This window comes from Ctenopharyngodon idella, chromosome 12, assembly GCF_019924925.1.
Source record: "Ctenopharyngodon idella isolate HZGC_01 chromosome 12, HZGC01, whole genome shotgun sequence".
In the NCBI taxonomy this organism is placed as follows: Eukaryota; Metazoa; Chordata; class Actinopteri; order Cypriniformes; family Xenocyprididae; genus Ctenopharyngodon; species Ctenopharyngodon idella.
The window spans coordinates 25,011,105-25,030,934 of NC_067231.1; the positions used below are offsets into that span (position 1 = coordinate 25,011,105).

Below are 19,830 nucleotides of genomic sequence, written 5' to 3' on the forward strand. Positions count from 1 at the left end.
ATTTCCAGCAAGTATAATGTGAACTGATCAGGGGCGGTTGCATAAACCTTTAAGACTAGTCTTACAAGTTAGACATCAAATTTTTTTCTTTAAGACTGTTCATAACTTTTTTAATCAGTCACATAAAAACGTAGATTGGCCTTAAAAAAAATGCTGATTGTTCAATTTACTTAATTAAAATGATCTACAACAACACAATTGCTGAGCATTTTGTCATAACTTAATATCATTGTGTTCATTATATAAAAATGAGTTTACTTGTTTCATGTAATCCAAACACAAATGGATTATTTAACCGAATTAATAGGCAATGGATTTTCTTTAGTTTCCAGCATGCTTTGTATAGGGTTGAATCAGGACAGTAAATGCTGAAATTAAGTATTAAAATCAATATTAAGTATATTAAGCATTAAAATTTCTAAATGAACATTCAACACAGATACAACTCTAACTCATTTTAGAATGGATTCACACATGTTGCTCTTTCACTAACCCTTTCCTTTATGGCAGTTGCTTTCAGCAGCATCACTATTGATCCTTGTTCCAACTATGAATCCCTGGATCGTCCCTGGAGAGCCACAAATGAAAGTGGATTGTGGATTTGTGATGGCTCTTTCTCCTGGAACGGCTGGTACCGATTTTTCTACAATGGAATGGACATCCGAATGCCAGAGAGCTGTGTTAGTGGAGGCAGCTGTAACACGGACATCAGTCTGTCGCTCAATGGTTCCCATCCTCGGATAGAGGATGGAGTGGTGACCAGGGACATCTGTGGGGCGAGTTTTTGGAATGGCAGCGTTGATCGATTCTCACACATCAGAGTCAAAGCTTGCCCAGGCGATTACTATGTCTATGAACTTGTGAAGCCACAATATGGGTGTTCAGCATACTGCACTGGTACTGTGTTTTTTCCAGCTTTGGATAATGTATGTGTTTTGTGAACTTTAATTTTCCCTAAATTTTGCCTTAATTTTTACCCTCTTTTTAGATATCAGCACAATATCCCAGACAGCTTCCACTGCAAGTCCAGCTATGATTACTGAATCCAGCCTTACCATGTGTAGGTTGCCATATACTATCAAATAAAGAATTGTGCATTTTGAAATTTGACACTATTTCTTTTCTACTAAAGTTCTGCCTTATAGATCACCTAAAAATGAAAGTTGTCATACTCATCCTTATGTTGTTCCAAAATGGTATTCATTTTTTTTTTTTTTTTCTGTGGAACAGAGATGATGATATTTTGGAGAATGTTGGTAACCTAACAGTTTTTATGACATTCAACTTGCATTGCATGGTCAAAAACACTTGATGTTTCTGAAAATATCTTCTTTTAATGTTTCACAGAAAAAAGTCAACCAATTCTAAGAGAAAATCATTCTAACTCTAAGAGATACTCTCTCTATATATAGCATAGTACAATGGTTCTCAAAGAGTTTTTCAGGTTTCACACAGTACCATAACTGTTTGGTACTATGTGAAAACTATCTGCTTGAGTGCTTAAAGGGGACATATCATGAAAATCTGACTTTTTCCGTGTTAAAGTGCTATAATCGGAAGGAGTGTAGCGTATACATGTTTAAGAACCTCCCAGTGGTACCAAACTGTCAGGATTTGAAATGACGTAACTTATTTGTTTTGGTTTCATCAGCTGCCATCAACTCTGATTATGACCCATGTTACAACTACAACATTCTCGACAACTACTGGAGAAACACCCTCAATTACTGGTATATGTATGGATATATATCTGGACATGATGATGCTCGTGTTGAATGGGATGGCTGGTATCGATTCTACATTAATGGATCGAGTGCTCAGATGCCTGAGTGGTGTTTCAGTTCAATGTCATGTGGAGGTTATAGTTCTCTGTGGCTCGATGGCTCTCATCCTCAGCTAGAAGACGGAGTTGTTTCTCGTGACGTCTACGGCTCTGTTAATGGCCAGTGCAGTTCCTACAGATCTGACCCAATCCAAGTCAAAGCTTGTTCTGGAAATTACTATGTCTACAAACTAATAAGGCCAAAGCCATCAATCCCAGTGCCTGTGTACTGTGCAGGTAAAGTCACTGCCTTTCATACCATGAATTAGATTGTCACCTTTACAGTGTATGACAACTGCATTTACAGACTTGTTAATGCTAATGGTATTAATCGTGTAGTCTTGGACTTATTTAATCCACAATACATATAATGCACTCTTTATATTTTCACTGTAGTTACATTCAGCACTCCAAATACTGATCCCTGCTACAACTACACCAGTCTGGATGAGCCTTGGAGAGCCACGGACAATTCTTACATCAGTAATATGTGCGATTATAATGTCAACTGGAATGGCTGGTACAGGCTGTTCTACAACGGTCAGAGCGTCCAGATGCCAGAGTCATGTGTTAATAGTGGCATGTGTGGCACTTCTAACCCACTGTGGCTCAGCAGCCCTCACCCACAGCGAGAAGATGGAGTGGTGACCCGGCAAGTGTGCAGTTCCACTTGGAGTGACTGCTGTGGTTACAGATCTCATCCCATACAAGTCAAAGCCTGTCCAGGAAATTATTATGTGTATGAGTTTGTCAGGCCACTATTGTGTGCATCTTACTGTGCAGGTAAACATATTTTCATAATTTACATTTTTTTAAGGTTGTGTTTGAAAATGATGGACTTTAATGTAAAAAATTTTTTCCTGGTAACAGATGTCACAAGCCTTAACATCCCATCTACAACATCATCTACAACAACAACAGTGCCAATCCTACCCCTTCCATCTATTACTGAGCCTGTCAGTATCCCAGGTAAGGTATTGTACCTTTTCCTAATGTAAAAAATCTAACGTTTTTAGATTTTGTTTTTTTTATAACTTTAAACTAATTTTCCTAGAACATTGCAGGGGGAATTTTGTGTGATAATACAAAACGTTATATAGGGCCTAATTATTTTTATTTATATTATTTTAGGTTTAATTTCCAAAACCATAATCTAACCTTCTTCCCCAAACTTTGCCAGGAGTATTCTTATACTTATTATCTTCGTATTTTTATGTTTTATTTTTCATAATCACAAACTATTCCCTGAACATACAACATTGAGTTGCATTATGTAATACAGAATTTAATTATGTAAAATTTGCAACCAAAATGCATTATGAAAATCAGATGAATGTATTAAATCCGATTTTTCACAGAGGAGTTAAGCGAAGTGTGATCACACAAGAGTCATAGGACTTTTGTCTCTATCTACCTTTTAGTGTTCATCTAAGCACTCACACAATTTAAAATCTAAAGGTCATATCGGTTGTTCTCGTTTGTTTATCAATTTTTTGATGATGAATGAACAATGAATTTGTAAGATAAGATGTAAGATAATGTGTTTTAAATGTTCATAAAATCACTTATATGGAATTAAAAAGAAAATGTTAATTACTGGAACAAAGCCATTTTTGTTTCTAAAATACTAAAAATGGAGATGTCCCAGCTAAACTACTTTTGAAGTAAGGCCTATGAAATTATGTGAGGCTGATTAAATTTAATTGCAAGTTTATTAGATTCTTAAAGGGTTAATTCACTCAAAAATTAAAATAATGTCATTTATTACTCACCCTCATGTCGTTCTACACCCGTAAAACCTTTCTTCATCTTCAGAACACAAATTAAGATATCCGATGACTCAGTGAGGTCTCTATTGCCAGCAATGTCACCGAACCTCTCAAGATCCAGAAAGCAACTCAAACATATTTAAAACGGTTCATGTGAGTACAGTGGTTCTACCATAATATTATAAAGCGACGAGAATACTTTTTGTGCACCTAAAAAAAATAACGACTTTTCAACAATATCTATGGCCAATTTCAAAACACTGCTTCGAAGCTTTACGAACCTTTTGTTTCGAATCAGTGATTCGGATCCCGTATCAAACTGCCAAACTGCTGAAATCACGTGACTTTGGTCACAACCAAACAACTCTACTAGATGTCATTTCACTCGGCGACCATCTTTGAAACGCCTCTCGGGCATGCAAGTGCAGCTTTTATCTCTTTGAATGAGGAAACATCAAATTCTCCAAAGCTGTTTGCCAAGCTTTCGATTAAATTTCATATTTGAAATCACCAATGTGATTGGTGTCTCATTTCGGAGGCGAGCGTCTGACTGTTTCTATAGGAACCGGAGCTTCTAAGGGCCGCTGCAGTGACGCGATGACTTTACCAATTGGCGATTGGCTCTTATTTAGAAGGCGGGACTTATTCCGCCATATTGCGCGTTGCACTTTCTCCCATTCAAAACAATACGAGTGACGCGTCTTATGTTATTCTATAGTCTTTGGTATAACCAAAGTCCCTTTCAAGGACAGTCCGTTCACTCGGCGGCCATATTTGCAACGAAGACCAAGTCCTATCTATTTGAATGGGGGAATCCTGAAATCTCAAAAACTGCTTGGCGAACTCCCAATTAAATTATATATTTCAAATCTGCAGCAAAATGTGACATGAACCGTCCCATAAATGTTGTTTCTTATGCTAAAATAACAAAAAAGCTTATTTTTCATGCTAGACGAGCCAATGCGCATGTGCAGTCCTAAGCTCGAGTCTCAGGTTTCTATGGGAACCGGAGCCTCTAACGGCAGCTGCAGTGACGCAATGACTTTATCAATCAGCGATTGGCTCTTTTACTTAGAAGGCGGGACGTATTCCGCCATATTGCGCGTTGCAGTTCTCCCTTTCATAAGGAGTGAACCGTCTTTCTATGGGTGCGTCTCAATCAGTTCCCTGGTTCAGTAGTCAGGGCACTGATCAGGGAGTCGGCCACATTCATTTTCGCGATATACTGATTCACGACCTAGGGAGCTAGGGAGCTGATTGATACGCAGGGTATGTCTTTGGTATAACTAAATACCGTCTTTCTATGTCTTTGGTAAAACTCATGTGAGTCTGGAAAAAAGACTATCTTTTTTAAACACCACTCCAAAGTAGATTCCATGCCTCAAGTGTATAATATGTATAGTAATTTCAATTATTTATTTATTTATTTTTACTTTTTTTTTTTTTACAGCCCACTCCTTTGACCCATGCTATAGCTACACTGTGCTGGACGATCCTTGGAGAGCAACAGACAATCGATATACCTTCAATTTGATGTGTGACGCTTATGTCATCTGGGTCGGCTGGTATCGTCTCTTCATTCACGGCCAGAGCGTTCACATGCCAGACACATGCGTTGATCGGCTAAGCTGTGGCACTCATGCCCCACTGTGGCTAAATGGTTCACATCCACGAGTCGAGGATGGAGTGGTCACCCGAGGTGTCTGCGGTCACTGGATGAATGACTGCTGCTTTTTTCAGTCTAATCCCATTAATGTGAAAGCCTGCCCAGGCAATTACTATGTCTATGAGTTTGTTCGCCCATATTTCTGCTATGGGACCTACTGTGCAGGTAAGCATAATTTGCATTCACCTATGTATGTGTTTGTGTATTGTAATACATCTATGAGTTTGTCTGTTTTTGGCATACTGTGGAAGTAAATACATTAACATGTGCCTTTTGTACATATGTAATTGATATTTGCATTAATATATTTGCATCTGTGCATATATTAATTTAATGTTAATATTCTGTAAATGTTTTGCAGATGTTAGGAACATTAGCATCAACCATCCTACTGTCACTCCAACGACAGCCTTGGCTGGTAATGTAGAATGCTATGCCCTCTAGTGACTGTTGAAGTTTTGAGTGTTTGTGTCTGTATAAAGACTGTAGATAAAACAGTGTTTGAAATTTGCAGATGATTTCATGCAAAATTTCTAATAAAATGAAATGTGAATATGTAATTATTATGTGTAGTTGTACAAGAAAGTCTGCAGGAACTAGTTGCTTGTGTGTGTTTGAATGATTGCATAAGTTTTAAGTGTAAAGATTTTGTACAGCTGAAGTTCTTACAATTTATTCAAATGTCAAGTCGAGTTAATAAAGTTATAATGAATAATAAATTAATTCTAAATTCATATAAATTAATGATTCTTTTTTGTTGTTTTCGTAACAGAGACTTTCCGCATTGACCCCTGCTACAACTACACAGCCCTGGATGAGCCTTGGAGAGCAACCAACAATAGCTTTTCATACTATTGTGATGCTAATGTCAATTTTGTTGGCTGGTATCGTCTCTTCATTCAGGGTCAAAATGCTCAGATGCCAGAAACATGTGTTGATCAGTTTAGCTGTGGCACTATTGCTCCACTGTGGCTAAATGGTCAACACCCAAGAGTCCAGGACGGTGTGGTTACCCGACATGTCTGCGGCCACTGGAACAATGACTGCTGCAATTATGAATTTAATCCAATGAAAGTGAAAGCCTGTCCTGGCAATTATTATGTATATGAGTTCATCAACCCGGTGTTCTGCTATGTGGCATACTGCGCAGGTAAATGTATTTACATTCACCCTTGTAAGTGTATTTATTATGTAAGTGCATTTATTATGTAACTAATGTTCATCCAAAACTTTTCAGATATTGTGAGGAATGATACCAACTATATAACTGTCACGCCACAGACCACCCCAACTGGTAATGTTATGTTCTGTGTCCTCTGTTGACACATTTTTTTTTAATAGTAAATGTATTGGCAGATCAGTACCATGGAAAAGGAGGAACATGCCTATTTGTTTCTCTAGGTGAAGCTGATAACACAGAGTGGAATATGAATTCTCCAATTTAGCATAATAACTAAAGGCTACCTGATTAAAGAAATCTTAACAATAACAACGAATACTTAAACAACTAAATAATTAGTAGACAAATAAAAATAATAATAATCAATATAAGATAACTTTTTGCTTTTTAAAGATTTCTTACTTTCACATAATATATTAACTTGATTGTTCAAACCATTATTTATTTATTATTTACAGAAATCAGATCATAATAATCCTTTCTGTCAGTTGTTTTGTTTGTTTTTTTTGGCACTTGAATGGCAAATAAAATTGTCAGTCCAAAAACAGTTCTATTTAAACAATATGACAAAAGCTAAACGCCCTCGCTTTACTGTCTCTTCACCTTTTGACTCTTTTCTCTTAGAAGCCACAACTCCCAGCTCTGACCCATGCTCTGATTATAATATTCTTGATGATCATTGGAGAGAATTCTACAGCCAATACTATGGACATGATGACACTCTTGTTGAATGGAGTGGCTGGTATCGGCTGTATTTGAATGGAGAAACTGCTCAAATGTCTGAGTGGTGTGTGAGTTTCTCAGGATGTGGTGGTGATGTTGGACTGTATCTCAACGGTTCTCATCCACGGCTTGAGGATGGGGTGGTGACCCGTGAAGTCTTGGGAGCTTCGCCGTGGTTGGGCTCCCAACAATGTGGCTACTATAGATCCAACTCCATCCAAGTCAAAGCCTGTGCAGGAGATTATTACGTCTATAAACTTGTCAAACCCGAGCTGTCCATTCCTCAGCCTACGTACTGTACAGGTGCTTGTGTGTTTTGTATAGATGATTCTTCTTTCTATAAAAGATTAATATTTTTGATTTATGTGAAATGAAAAAAAGATTTTAATTTTTGAAATTGCATTCCTTTAATAATATGTAGTAATAGCTTTTTTTAGACTAACTTTTACTTTTATAAAAATCTAACTGGTAAAAAAAATTGTTTTAACCAGTTAGACCAAGGGTCGGGAACCTTTTTTGACCAAAAAAAAATAAAAAATCTTTATTTAATGCATTTTTCCAAAAGAGCCACAGTAAAAAAACAAAAAAAACAATATAATATAATATAACAATATTTTTTTTTTCAATAACGTTTCAATAATAGTAACTTTATTAGGTCCATAGACAGCTAAAAACAAACAATTATGCAACAGAGAGAGAGAGAGAATGAACAATCGACTGTGTTTACGTGAATACTCAACATCTTGGCATTTTGGCATATTTATTATGTTAGTATTTGACCTTTAGGCGCGTAAACGAAGACAAAATCTACTTGGCTGCTTGTCCGTGTTCCCTTTGGAGCGTGCGCAGAAACCATCCTGTCAGTAGCAGATTCAGTTCTTTCACGACTTACTGCACTTTTAATATTTCTTTTAATATCAAGCAAACCCCACTCTTTACTTTCTCATTCATTAATGTTTCGTTATTAATAACTTATAACAGTATTGTCAACTGAAAGCTGCGCGGAATCATCATAAATACGACACATAGGCCTATAGGACATAAAATGTCTCTGCGGCAAAAGTGAAAGTACCCAGTGAAATGTTTCGAAATGTCTCCTGGCACAGCAAAGCTCCAGTTTCAATAAAATTACGTTTCAGTCAAGTCAATTTTTTTTTATAAACTTTTACATTTTCGCTGCTCTTCTAAAAATTGTTTTCCCCATTACCACAAACAAGCTACGTAGCCGATTCGGAGTGCGGGAGCTCTAGCTTACCATAGAAACGTACGTGGTTTGCCGTTTATTGCTGTTGTGACACTCGCAAACGGCACTTTGGCCGGTACAACTTGAAATATATTATTATTATTATTACCATAAACTTTTCATTAACTTTGGTAGTCTGTACAACAAAGGAATTGAAATTGGCTGCTTTTTCTGCAGAAAGTTGATATGTCTAATTTTTTTATCGATCTTTTGTTGGTAAAGGGTGAGAAACCTGGCGAACCACATGATTTTTTGTCAAAGAGCCAGGTGTGACTTACCAGCCATAGGTATAGGTTCCCGACCGCTGAGTTAGACATAAGACACAAAGCCATCAGACATCATCATTATGCATTTTTATACATTTTTGACAACATTTTAACAGTGATTTCTGTAACAACCTTTTACTCTTTAACAGTTGCTTTCAAAAACATCAGTAGTGATCCTTGTTACAATTATAAATCTCTGGATCGTCCCTGGAGAGCCACAAATGAAAGTGGATTACACATTTGTGATGAATCTTTCTCCTGGAACGGCTGGTACCGACTTTTCTACAATGGAATGAACATCAGAATGCCAGAAAGCTGTGTTAGTGGAGGTGGTTGCAACGCATATAACGGTCTGAGCCTCAGTGGTCCTCACCCTCAGAGAGAGGATGGAGTGGTGATCAAGGAGGTCTGTGGAAGCACAGCGAATGGCTGCTGCGATTTCAAATCAACACCCATCAGAGTCAAAGCTTGCCCAGGAGATTACTATGTCTATGAACTTGCCAATCCACGATTCTCGTGTCCAGGATATTGTACAGGTAATATTTAATATCACACCAGTAGCCGTGTTATATGACTCTATATCAGCATAACGGCACTCTATAGAGGCTGAATCTCAGCCGTACCGATATAGAGCCATTTCGCATGGCTACTCGTGTGATATTGTGTTTATACAACAGTTTGATGGCACAAGTGTGTAAATAAATAAGAAACAACAATGGAGAATATCGCATGGCTGGAAATAGTGTTTTTAATAAATAGTGTTTTTTTTTTAAAACACTTTAATAATTATTTCAGTAATGTGTTCAATTTCTATTTTTTAGATGCCAGCACAATATCTCTGGTTCCTACTACAAGTCCGGCTACCATTCCTGGATTCAGCATTACCTCAAGTAAGTTTTTACTGTGAAAACTCCAAAAATCTCTAGTCCTGCTTAAAGGGTCATGAAACAAAATAAAGCATATTCTTCAAGGCATTAAATGATATGTACTACAATGACTGCATTGGCATTTAACATTTTTAGGGTGTAGTGGTATGTTTATAGTGAATAATGAATTAGCTTACTACTCTTACTCACTTACTCTACTGTCCAGTCTTTTAGCTGTGGGCATGAAGATCCACATTGAAGGCTATGTTGCACCACCCACTCAAAAGTACGCTTGACAGAGATGTAAAACAAAGAAGCACAGTTTGCTTTTTCCATTCTTGTTGAAATATAACTTTATTTTTCTTTTGTTCTCAACACCTGCCATCAACACAGATTATGACCCATGCTACAACTACAACATTCTCGACAACTACTGGAGAAACACACTCAATTACTGGTATATGTATGGATATATATCTGGAAATGATGACACTTTAGTTGAATGGGATGGCTGGTATCGATTCTACATTAATGGATCGAGTGCTCAGATGCCTGAGTGGTGTTTCAGTCATATGTCATGTGGAGGTTATAGTTCTCTGTGGCTCCATGGCTCTCATCCTCAGCTAGAAGATGGAGTTGTTTCTCGTGACATCTACGCCTCTGTTAATGGCCAGTGCAGTTCCTACAGATCAGACCCAATCCAAGTCAAAGCTTGTTCTGGAAATTACTATATCTACAAACTAACAAAGCCAAAGCCATCGATCCCAGTGCCTGTGTACTGTACAGGTACAGTGATTCTTTTTCATAACTTAAATACCATGAATTATAGTCACCTTTTACAAGGCATACTGCACAGACCCGTATATGATAAATGGGTTTAATCATTAAATCCTATATTTATTTAATCTGCAATACATGTAATGCAATTTCAATTTTCTTTATAGTTTCATTCAACACTCCAAATATTGACCCTTGCTACAATTACACCAGTCTGGATGAGCCTTGGAGAGCCACCAACAATTCCTTCAATTACATCAATTATATGTGCGATTATAATGTAAACTGGAATGGCTGGTACAGGCTGTTCTACAACGGTCAGAGCGTCCAGATGCCAGAGTCATGTGTTAATAGCAGCATGTGTGGCACTTCTAACCCACTGTGGCTCAGCGGCCCTCACCCACAGCCAGAAGATGGAGTGGTGACCCGGCAAGTGTGCAGTTCCACTTGGAGTGACTGCTGTGGTTACAGATCTCATCCCATACAAGTCAAAGCCTGTCCAGGAAACTATTATGTGTATGAGTTTGTCAGGCCACTATTGTGTGCATCTTACTGTGCAGGTAGATTTCCTAATATGCTTTGGTCATTGTTTTGGGTTGTGTTTGGAAATGATTGAAATTTAATTAAAAAGTATTATTTTTTACTTATAACAGATGTTACAAACCTTAACATGCCATCTGCATCTACAACAACATCTAAAACAACAGTGACGGTTTCACCTACAGAATCCATTACTCAGCCTGTTACAACCCCAGGTAAAGTTTTGTACTGTTTTGCTAACGTTTTAGAAATATTTTATGTACATCTTTTTCATTACATTTATTTTTGGGGTATATATAGCTCCAGTAATGTTATGAAAGGAGTTGCTCTAGTTTACAAATGGTTTTCGGCTATGTTTAAATTAAAACTGTATTGGGGAGCTCAACTAGATAATGTAAGTAGAGAAAAAGTTTTAATGCAGGTAAATTAAGGTTACACTTTATTTTGGTAATCCAGCCGGTAAGTGTTAGCAGATATTAAAAAGTCTACTAATGCTCTACTGGTAGGTGCCATGTAGTTGCAAAGTTACTTATAGTTTAGTAGATTGTCTAAAGTGGGCTATTGAATTAAAGTGCCACTTTTATATTCTTAATGTTTCCACAACAGAGGCTATTCCTTTCGACCCTTGCTACAACTACACTGTGCTGGATAATCCTTGGCGATCAACTAACACTCAACATTCCTCCTCCTTAATGTGTGACGCTTATGTCAGCTGGGATGGCTGGTATCGTCTATTCATTGGTGGCCAGAGCGGTCAGATGCCAGACACATGTGTTGATCAGAATAGGTGTAGTACTCATGCCCCGCTGTGGCTAAATGGTTCACATCCACAAGTCGAGGATGGAGTGGTCACCCGAAATGTCTGCGGTCACTGGAACAATGACTGCTGCTATTTCCAATCTAATCCCATTAAAGTGAAAGCCTGCCCAGGAAATTACTACGTCTATGAGTTTGTTAGACCAAATTTCTGCTATGGGGTCTACTGCGCAGGTAAACAAATCTGCATTCGTCTGTGTATATGTAAGTGTGTCTTTGTTAACCAGTGTTCATCATGCCACAGACCATCACAAATGGTATGTAATGTTTTTTTTGGTTGAATGTATAGGCAGATCTGTATAATGCAATAGTGGGTTGACTCTATGTTTGGTGGTAAAATTGACATAAAAAATAATGTGAAATGTGCAAACCACCATCCACACAATTAATGACCATTAAAAAGAAACTTTATTAAGGAAATCATAACAACAAAAGGAAGCCTTAAACAACAGTCTTAAACAACTGATTGCTGAAAAAAAAATGTAAAACATAAATAATCAATAAAGTCACATTTAGCTTTAGGATTATTTCCTACTTTCAGAATTTAAAAGATTCAGTTTTCATCAGTTTTGTGGAAGTGCTAAAACCCTAATGCCAATCACTGAATTTTACATGCACATTTACTGTCCAAAGAACTTATTTTATTTATACAGTAATCAAATAATCAATAATTTTTGCAGTATTTTTAATGTGATTTGATTGGTATATAAACGAGAGAAATTTAGCAGTATAGAAAAGCAATTTTCTACAATTAAAAAGATTTCACCGCTTGTTGTATTTATGACAATATCTGTAAAGTAAAAACCCCTTCCTTTGCTGTCTCTTTTTTTTCCTCTTGACACTCTTCTCTTAAAAGCCACAACTCCCAGCTCTGACCCATGCTCTGGTTACAATATTCTTGATGATAACTGGAGAGACTTGCGCCAGAGTAACTATTACTATGGCCATGATGACATTTATGTTGAATGGAATGGCTGGTATCGGCTGTATTTGAATGGAAAAACTGCTCAAATGTCTGAGTGGTGTTCGAGTAATGCACGGTGTGGCGGTGAAGTCGGACTGTATCTCAATGGTTCTCATCCACATCTTGAGGATGGGGTGGTGACCCGTGAAGTCTTGGGAGCTTCATGGACATGGTCGTGGTCATGGTGGTGGAACTCCCTCCAGTGTGGCTACTTTACATCCACCTCCATCCAAGTCAAAGCCTGTCCAGGAGATTATTACGTCTATAAACTCGTCAAACCTGATGTGTCAATCCCTAGGCCTATGTACTGTGCAGGTGCAGTATTAACTTGTGTGTTTTGTATAGATTACATGTATTATTCCCTATATGAAAGATTAATACTTTGGTGCTGTTTAACTTTGAAAGTCCTGTACAGGTAGTAACAATGTTGAACTTTTTATTTATCATGGATGTTTTAACCATTTAGACTAAAGATATGCATAAGACATCACCATTATGCACTTCATTTTTATAATATTATAAACCAAGATTTTACTAACAACCTTTTTCTCTTTAACAGTTGCTTTCAACAGCATCAGCGATGATCCTTGTTACAACTATGAATCTCTGGATCGTCCCTGGAGAGCCACAAATGAAAGTGGATTATACATTTGCGATGAACACTTTTCCTGGAACGGCTGGTACCGACTTTTCTACAATGGGATGGACATCCGAATGTCAGAGAGCTGTGTTAGTAGAGGTAGCTGTAACACAGATAACAGTCTGTGGCTCAATGGTCCTCACCCTCAGATAGAGGAAGGAATTGTGACCAGGGAGATCTGTGGAAGCACATATTATGGCTGCTGCAGTTTCAAATCAACACCCATTAGAGTCAAAGCCTGCCCAGGAGATTACTATGTTTATGAACTTAAAACGCCACCTTTAAACACGTGTTCAGGGTATTGCACAGGTAATTTTTTTTCTGCATTGCTTTTTTTTTATTCAAGACTTTTATATTATTTTACTAATCTCTTAAAATTCTCTCTTTTCAGATACCAGCTCTATATCAAGAACTTTTCTCTCTACAAGTCCAGGTACAGTTATGGGATCCAGAATGAGTAGGTTTTTAGTACAGTAAAGGTAGCCTCGACAGAATTTTGACAGTTGGTGTGAATGCCACCTGACTGACATGTTAAAGGGTTAGTTCACCTAAAAATGTAAATTATGTCATTAATTACTCCCCCCTCATGTCGTTCCACACCTGTAAGACCTTCGTTCATCTTCGGAACACAAATTAAGATATTTTTGATAAAATCCGATGGCTCAGTGAGGCCTCCATTGCCAGCAAGATAATTAACACTTTCAGATGCCAAGAAAGCTACTAAAGACGTTTTTAAAACAGTTCACGTGACTGCAGTGGTTCAACCTTAATGTTATGAAGCGACAAGAATACTTTTTGTGCGCCAAAAAAACCCCCAAAATAACGACTTTATTCAACAATATCTAGTAATGGCGATTTCAAAACGTATACATTTCAAAACTTCATGAAGCTTCGAAGCTCGACGAATCTTTTGTTTCGAATCAGTGGTTCGGATTGTGTATCAAACTGCCAAAGTTACATGATTTCAGTAAACGAGTCTTCGTTACGTCATAGGTGTTTCGAAATTTCAATGGCTCACCACTGGGGGGCGTGACTTTGGCAGTTTGATACGCGCTCCGAACCACTGATTCACTAGAAAATGTTGAATAAAGTAGTTATTTTGTTTTTTTTGGCGCACAAAAAGTATTGTCGTCGTTTCATTACATTAAGGTTGAACCACTGTAGTCACATGAACTGTTTTAAAAATGTCTTTAGGAGCTTTCTGATGTTAATTATCTTGCTGGCAACGGAGGCCTCACTGAGCCATCGGATTTTATAAAAAATATCCTCCGAAGATGTGTTCCAAAGATGAACGAAGGTCTTACAGGTGTGGAACGACATGAGGGTGAGTAATTAATGACACAATTTTCATTTTTGGATGAACTAACCCTTTAAACAGCTAATCACAGTTAGCTTTTTAAAAGTGGTTATTCAAATAAAAGCAACAGTCCCTTCCAAATGCTCCTGCTTTCTGGAATTCATGAAAAATGTCCTTCTTTCCCAACTGTCTTGACAAAACAGGACAAGCAACAGTATTAGCTGAATGGCCACTGTCACTTACTGACACATTAAAGATGAAACAAATTAAGAAAACCTAGTTACAATCTCAGATTTCTGTGTTCTTTCTCAGAGATTGCATGAGGCTTTTTATGAATTTTGCAATGCTAGTACACAGTCACATGGTGTATCCATAGCTTTTATATTTTATATTATTTTGTAATGAAATGAATAATTAAGGTAAACTTAACTCATTGAATTTTATCCATTTCTGTCTCACCAGCTGCTACAGCTGCTATCAACACAGATTATGACCCATGCTACAACTACAACATTCTTGACAACTACTGGAGAAGCACATTTAATTACAGGTCTTATTATGAACATGATGACACTCTAGTTGAATGGGATGGCTGGTATCGATTCTTCATTAATGGATTAAGTGCTCAGATGCCTGAGTGGTGTTTCAGTTATATGTCATGTGGAGGTTTTAGTTCTCTGTGGCTTGGTGGCTCTCATCCTCAGCTGGAAGATGGAGTTGTTTCTCGTGACGTCTACGGCTCTGTCAATTACCAGTGCAGTTCCTACAGATCTGACCCAATCCAAGTCAAAGCTTGTCCTGGAAATTATTATGTCTACAAAATTGAAAGGCCAAAGCTATCGATCCCAGCCCCTACATATTGTGCAGGTACAGTCATTCTCCTATGTCCTTTACTTACTTAAGAATTAAATTGTGAGCTTTGCTATAAAGACTGCTTTTACAGACCTGCTTAAGATTAAAGAATTTACTATGGAAAGGACTTGTGTTTGTGTGTGAATAAAATCTTTCAATATCCTCTTTACTATTCCTAAAACAGTTGTTTTTACCACTCCGAGTGCTGACCCTTGCTACAACTATAACAGCCTGGATGAGCCCCGGAGAGCCACACACAACCCATACTATAATAAATATTATTACTATGGACTATGTGATTATAATGACAACTGGAGTGGCTGGTACAGGCTGTTCATCAATGGTCAGAGTGCCCAGATGCCAGAGTCATGTGTTGGTTATGACATGTGTGGCACTTCTAACCCACTGTGGCTAAACGGCTCTCACCCACAGCTAGAAGATGGAGTGGTGACCCGGCAAGTCTGTGGTTCCACATGGAATGACTGCTGTGGTTACAGATCTCATCCCATACAAGTCAAAGCCTGTCCAGGAAACTATTATGTATATGAGTTTGTCAGGCCACCATTGTGCTCGGCTTATTGTGCAGGTAGAGCATATACTTTTGTCATATTTTTGTGTTTGGAATTTTTTTTTAAGAAAAAAAAAAGAAACATTTTAATGCAGCTAAAGGATTTTATCCATAAATATATTGTAAATTAAAAACTGGCCCTTTCATTTAGTAATTTTTGGAGGGTAATGAGAGTTTTTGGCTATTCCTGGGCTAAAAAATGACAAAGCTGAATGGTTTACTTACCATTGTCAGAAACATTCTTTATAAACATCTTCTCTTTTTGTTACATTTTGTACTGTTATTTTCTTTCAAAACATGCAAAACTACTAGCAGGACCAGCCGCAGTAGTAGTAGTAGTAGTAGTAAACATCCTCATAAAAATGTTGGTATGCTTTAAAATTATGATAGTCATTGGTCCAATATAAATATATATATTTTTTTCTTTACAGAATTTAATGCCACATATACAACAAGAAGTTCAAATATTTCCTCAGGTATTTTAACACAATTTAAACAAAAATAATCTAACTGTGTCATCACATGTACAGAAGATTGAACTGTTAATAAATAGATAATAATATGAATTATGGATCTTATTTGATATGTGTCATGTGCGCTTTATTGCCTTAAAATACAGTATATATACCATATGTTTCTGGCTATACCACTGTTGCAGGACCATTTTATCCATTTGGAACTGGAGACACAGAGAATGATCGTTCTGACGATGGAATTTCACCAGGGATCTCCCTTCTGCAACAGTTCGTATTTTTTGGACAGGCATACAACCAAGTATATGTAAGTGAATCTGGTACTATTTTATTTAAATGGAGATTACCTTGGCATTCACACTGAGTGACAATTTAACTTTTGAATGATCAAAATAGTTTTGCTCCCTCATTAATATTGTAAACTTAAACACTCTCATTTTAGTCTATTTCCAAAACTCAATAATAAAGTAAAAGTTTGGACTAAATGATGGCTCTGTTCCTGCATGGCTGGATTCAGCATAATTAAAAGTATTGTGTGCATGGTAATAATTATCCTTATCTTATTTCAGATCAATAACAATGGATATTTGAATTTTGATTGGCCATGGAACAGCTACATTCCATACCAGTTCCCAAGTTATGGTGTAAGAGACCTCATCGCTCCATTCTGGACAGATATTGATAACCGTGACAATGGTGTTATTTCATATCGTCAGTACACCTCTGGCAGTGTCCTTACAGAGGCCACACAAGACATTAACCAATATTTCCCTGCCCTGAGCTTCTCTGCTACTTGGGTCTTTGTTGCAACATGGGACAAAGTTGCATATTACCCTCTATCAGGAACAGTAAGATATTCTTGTTCTCATTAAATAGCATATTTGAGAAATCAAAATGAATGTAACCCACAAAGTAGAGTTTGTTCACAATGCATGATGTCTGTTTGTGTGGCATTTAGAAAATGTGTTGGCCTGAATGTGATTTTTTTATTTTTTTTTTTTATTTTGTTGTTTTCAGGAAACATCTTTCCAAGTGGTTTTGATTTCAGATGGCCATTTCTCATTTGTTTTGATGAATTATGGAACAATATCTCCAACTCAACGATATGTACAGGTGTGCACAAAATGACAAGTTGAAACTGTTCCAATTGATAACTTAGGGGACACACCAAACCGACATCAAAGAATTAGCACTGATAAAAGCTGACTGTGTCGGCTGTCGTTATTGTTTTTAATGAGATTTTGTGAGTACTTCATACATCACCTTGACAAAATGTATTTTTAAATCTAGTGATTTTATAATGTTTAATATTTATTCAAAAGCGAAACTGAGTGAAAAACCATTAATGTTACAGGAAATGGCTAATATATGCGCAAATAAATGCTACTCTCCCGCCATCTGCTGGTTATAGTGGTAATTAATTTTATTTTTTTATTTTTATTTAAATAAGTGTTTTCTATCTAATGTTGGATTTCCTACATCTTGGAATGTTCGGTTTTACAAATGGGGACAATGATGAACAAATAATGTTTGTGGTCATCACATTAAAAATAACATTTGAAGTCCTGGAAAAAAATGTTGCATGTGCGTGTCTAATTACAGACACAGACCCCCGGTTTCACAGATAAGGCTTAAGCTAGTTCTAGATTAAAATGCATGTTTGAGCTGTTTTAACTGAAAGCAACTTGCACTGACATATCTTAAAATATGTTAGTGCCATTGTTTTGTCTCGAGATGCACACCAGTCATTTTTTTTCTAGTGTATATTTATAAAAGATATTTAAATATCCTATTTGAACTAAGACCTAATCCTGGCTTAGGCTAAACCCTGTCTGTGAAACCAGGCCAGAGTTTCTTATTCAAACGTTCCCATTAGCTTTGTCTTCATTGCAATCAGTAAAACTGGTTTGGCAAATTACGCAAGTGTGATAACTGCATTAAAATATAAATACAACATTAAAAAAGTCAACCATTGATGGTTTTGCGTCGAGGTACAGTGAGTGCAGAATGACAGCTAACAGTTAATGCAGTTTTTTTTGCCCTAACACAGGTGACGCGAGGCAACAACACAGTCTGCTTTTCTCAGTGAGAGTTCTTTGTCATCAGTTTGGTGTGTCCCTAGCCTAAGTATACTAACAAGGATTTCTTTTTATTACTTATAGGCTGGTTATGATACCATCAGCTCTAGATACCACTTCTCAATTACTGGATCGCTACAGAGTAACATCACAAGCTTAACATACAGCAGCAATGTCAATGTGCCAGGCAGATGGGCTTTCAGAACAGATAATGGATTACAGGGTTGTCAGTTTAATGGTAATATTATTTCTGATGTAAACTCTCTTAAACTAACTAAAATAGTTCCTATTTGCTTCCTCTTAATGATCACTTTCCATTTAACTGTAGCTTATTGGTAAGCCTTTTAAAAAAGGTTTGGTAAAAAAATGTTTTAGGTACTTATTTCCTAAACATCCAGTAATTTTGATTTAAAAGCCATGTGAAACTGTTGTTCTGTAGGTATTCCAGTGCAACTTGGAGACTCTTTCTGGAGTGATGCCACCTGCCAGCAGAGATGCACCTGTACCAGCAGCGGCCTCCAGTGTAGCCAGGAGCCCTGCAGTTATTCCCAAGCCTGCCGTCCAGCTTCCTTCCAGTACTCTTGTCAGAACATTCAACGGCAAACCTGTACCATCTCTGGTGATCCTCACTACTATACCTTTGACAATCAGATTTTTCACTTTCAAGGAACCTGCACTTATGTTCTGTCTGAGGTTAGTCTTTCTCTGTAGTTTCTATGGCTTTTTGTTTATTGTATAATAGATATGAATCAAGCATTAATTCTTGGATCTTTCAGGCTTGCGGCAACGGTCTGCCATACTATCGTATTGAAGGCAAAAATGAGCATCGGGGCAGCACGCATGTGTCATGGACACGGATGGTCAGAGTGTTCGTATATGATGAAGTAATTGAACTAGTCAAGGATCACTATTATGATGCCCGGGTTAGTATGACTATATTGCTTTAATTCTCATTTGAATGCAGCCTTATGTTCATGTTCCTAATTTCCTCTCTTTTCAACATTGTCTAGGTTAATGGAAGCTTTGCAGCAACGCCCTTTACCCTCCGCAATGGCTCCATTCAGGTCTATCGGTCAGGTTTTTCTTTGGCCATCAGCACAGACTTTGGTCTGGTTGTTACATATGATGCATACAGCTACGTCAGCATCTCTGTACCTTATGAGTACTTTAACGCCACCTGTGGTCTGTGTGGAAACTTTAACCTGCGCCCCGAAGATGACTTCCGTTCACCCAGTGGGGAGATCTTGAGCTCAGATGTGGACTTTGCCAACAGTTGGAAAGTTCAAAGTG

General features: G+C 37.4%; 3 protein-coding genes across 3 annotated transcripts; all 3 read left to right on the forward strand.

Annotated features, from left to right (window-relative positions):
• The first annotated feature begins 665 nt into the window (after positions 1–665).
• LOC127524248 (uncharacterized) lies at positions 666–3,200 on the forward strand. Its single transcript, XM_051915710.1, has 4 exons — positions 666–897; positions 1,652–2,059; positions 2,219–2,605; positions 3,181–3,200. Exons 1-4 carry the CDS (start codon positions 666–668, stop codon positions 3,198–3,200), a joined length of 1,047 nt encoding a protein of 348 aa, XP_051771670.1.
• A 6,709-nt stretch (positions 3,201–9,909) lies between these two features.
• Positions 9,910–10,928, forward strand: LOC127524249 (uromodulin-like; the record flags this gene model as incomplete). Its single annotated transcript, XM_051915711.1, has 2 exons — positions 9,910–10,321; positions 10,480–10,928. Coding segments are annotated over 2 exons (861 nt in total), but the record flags the coding sequence as incomplete, so codon positions are not given.
• A 592-nt stretch (positions 10,929–11,520) lies between these two features.
• LOC127524250 (sushi, nidogen and EGF-like domain-containing protein 1) lies at positions 11,521–19,555 on the forward strand. The gene is made up of 7 exons (XM_051915712.1): positions 11,521–11,860; positions 16,648–16,769; positions 17,032–17,310; positions 17,480–17,575; positions 18,625–18,795; positions 18,980–19,115; positions 19,551–19,555. The coding sequence occupies exons 1-7, from the start codon at positions 11,545–11,547 to the stop codon at positions 19,553–19,555; spliced, it is 1,125 nt and encodes a 374-aa protein (XP_051771672.1). The 5' UTR covers positions 11,521–11,544.
• The last annotated feature ends 275 nt before the right edge of the window (positions 19,556–19,830 follow it).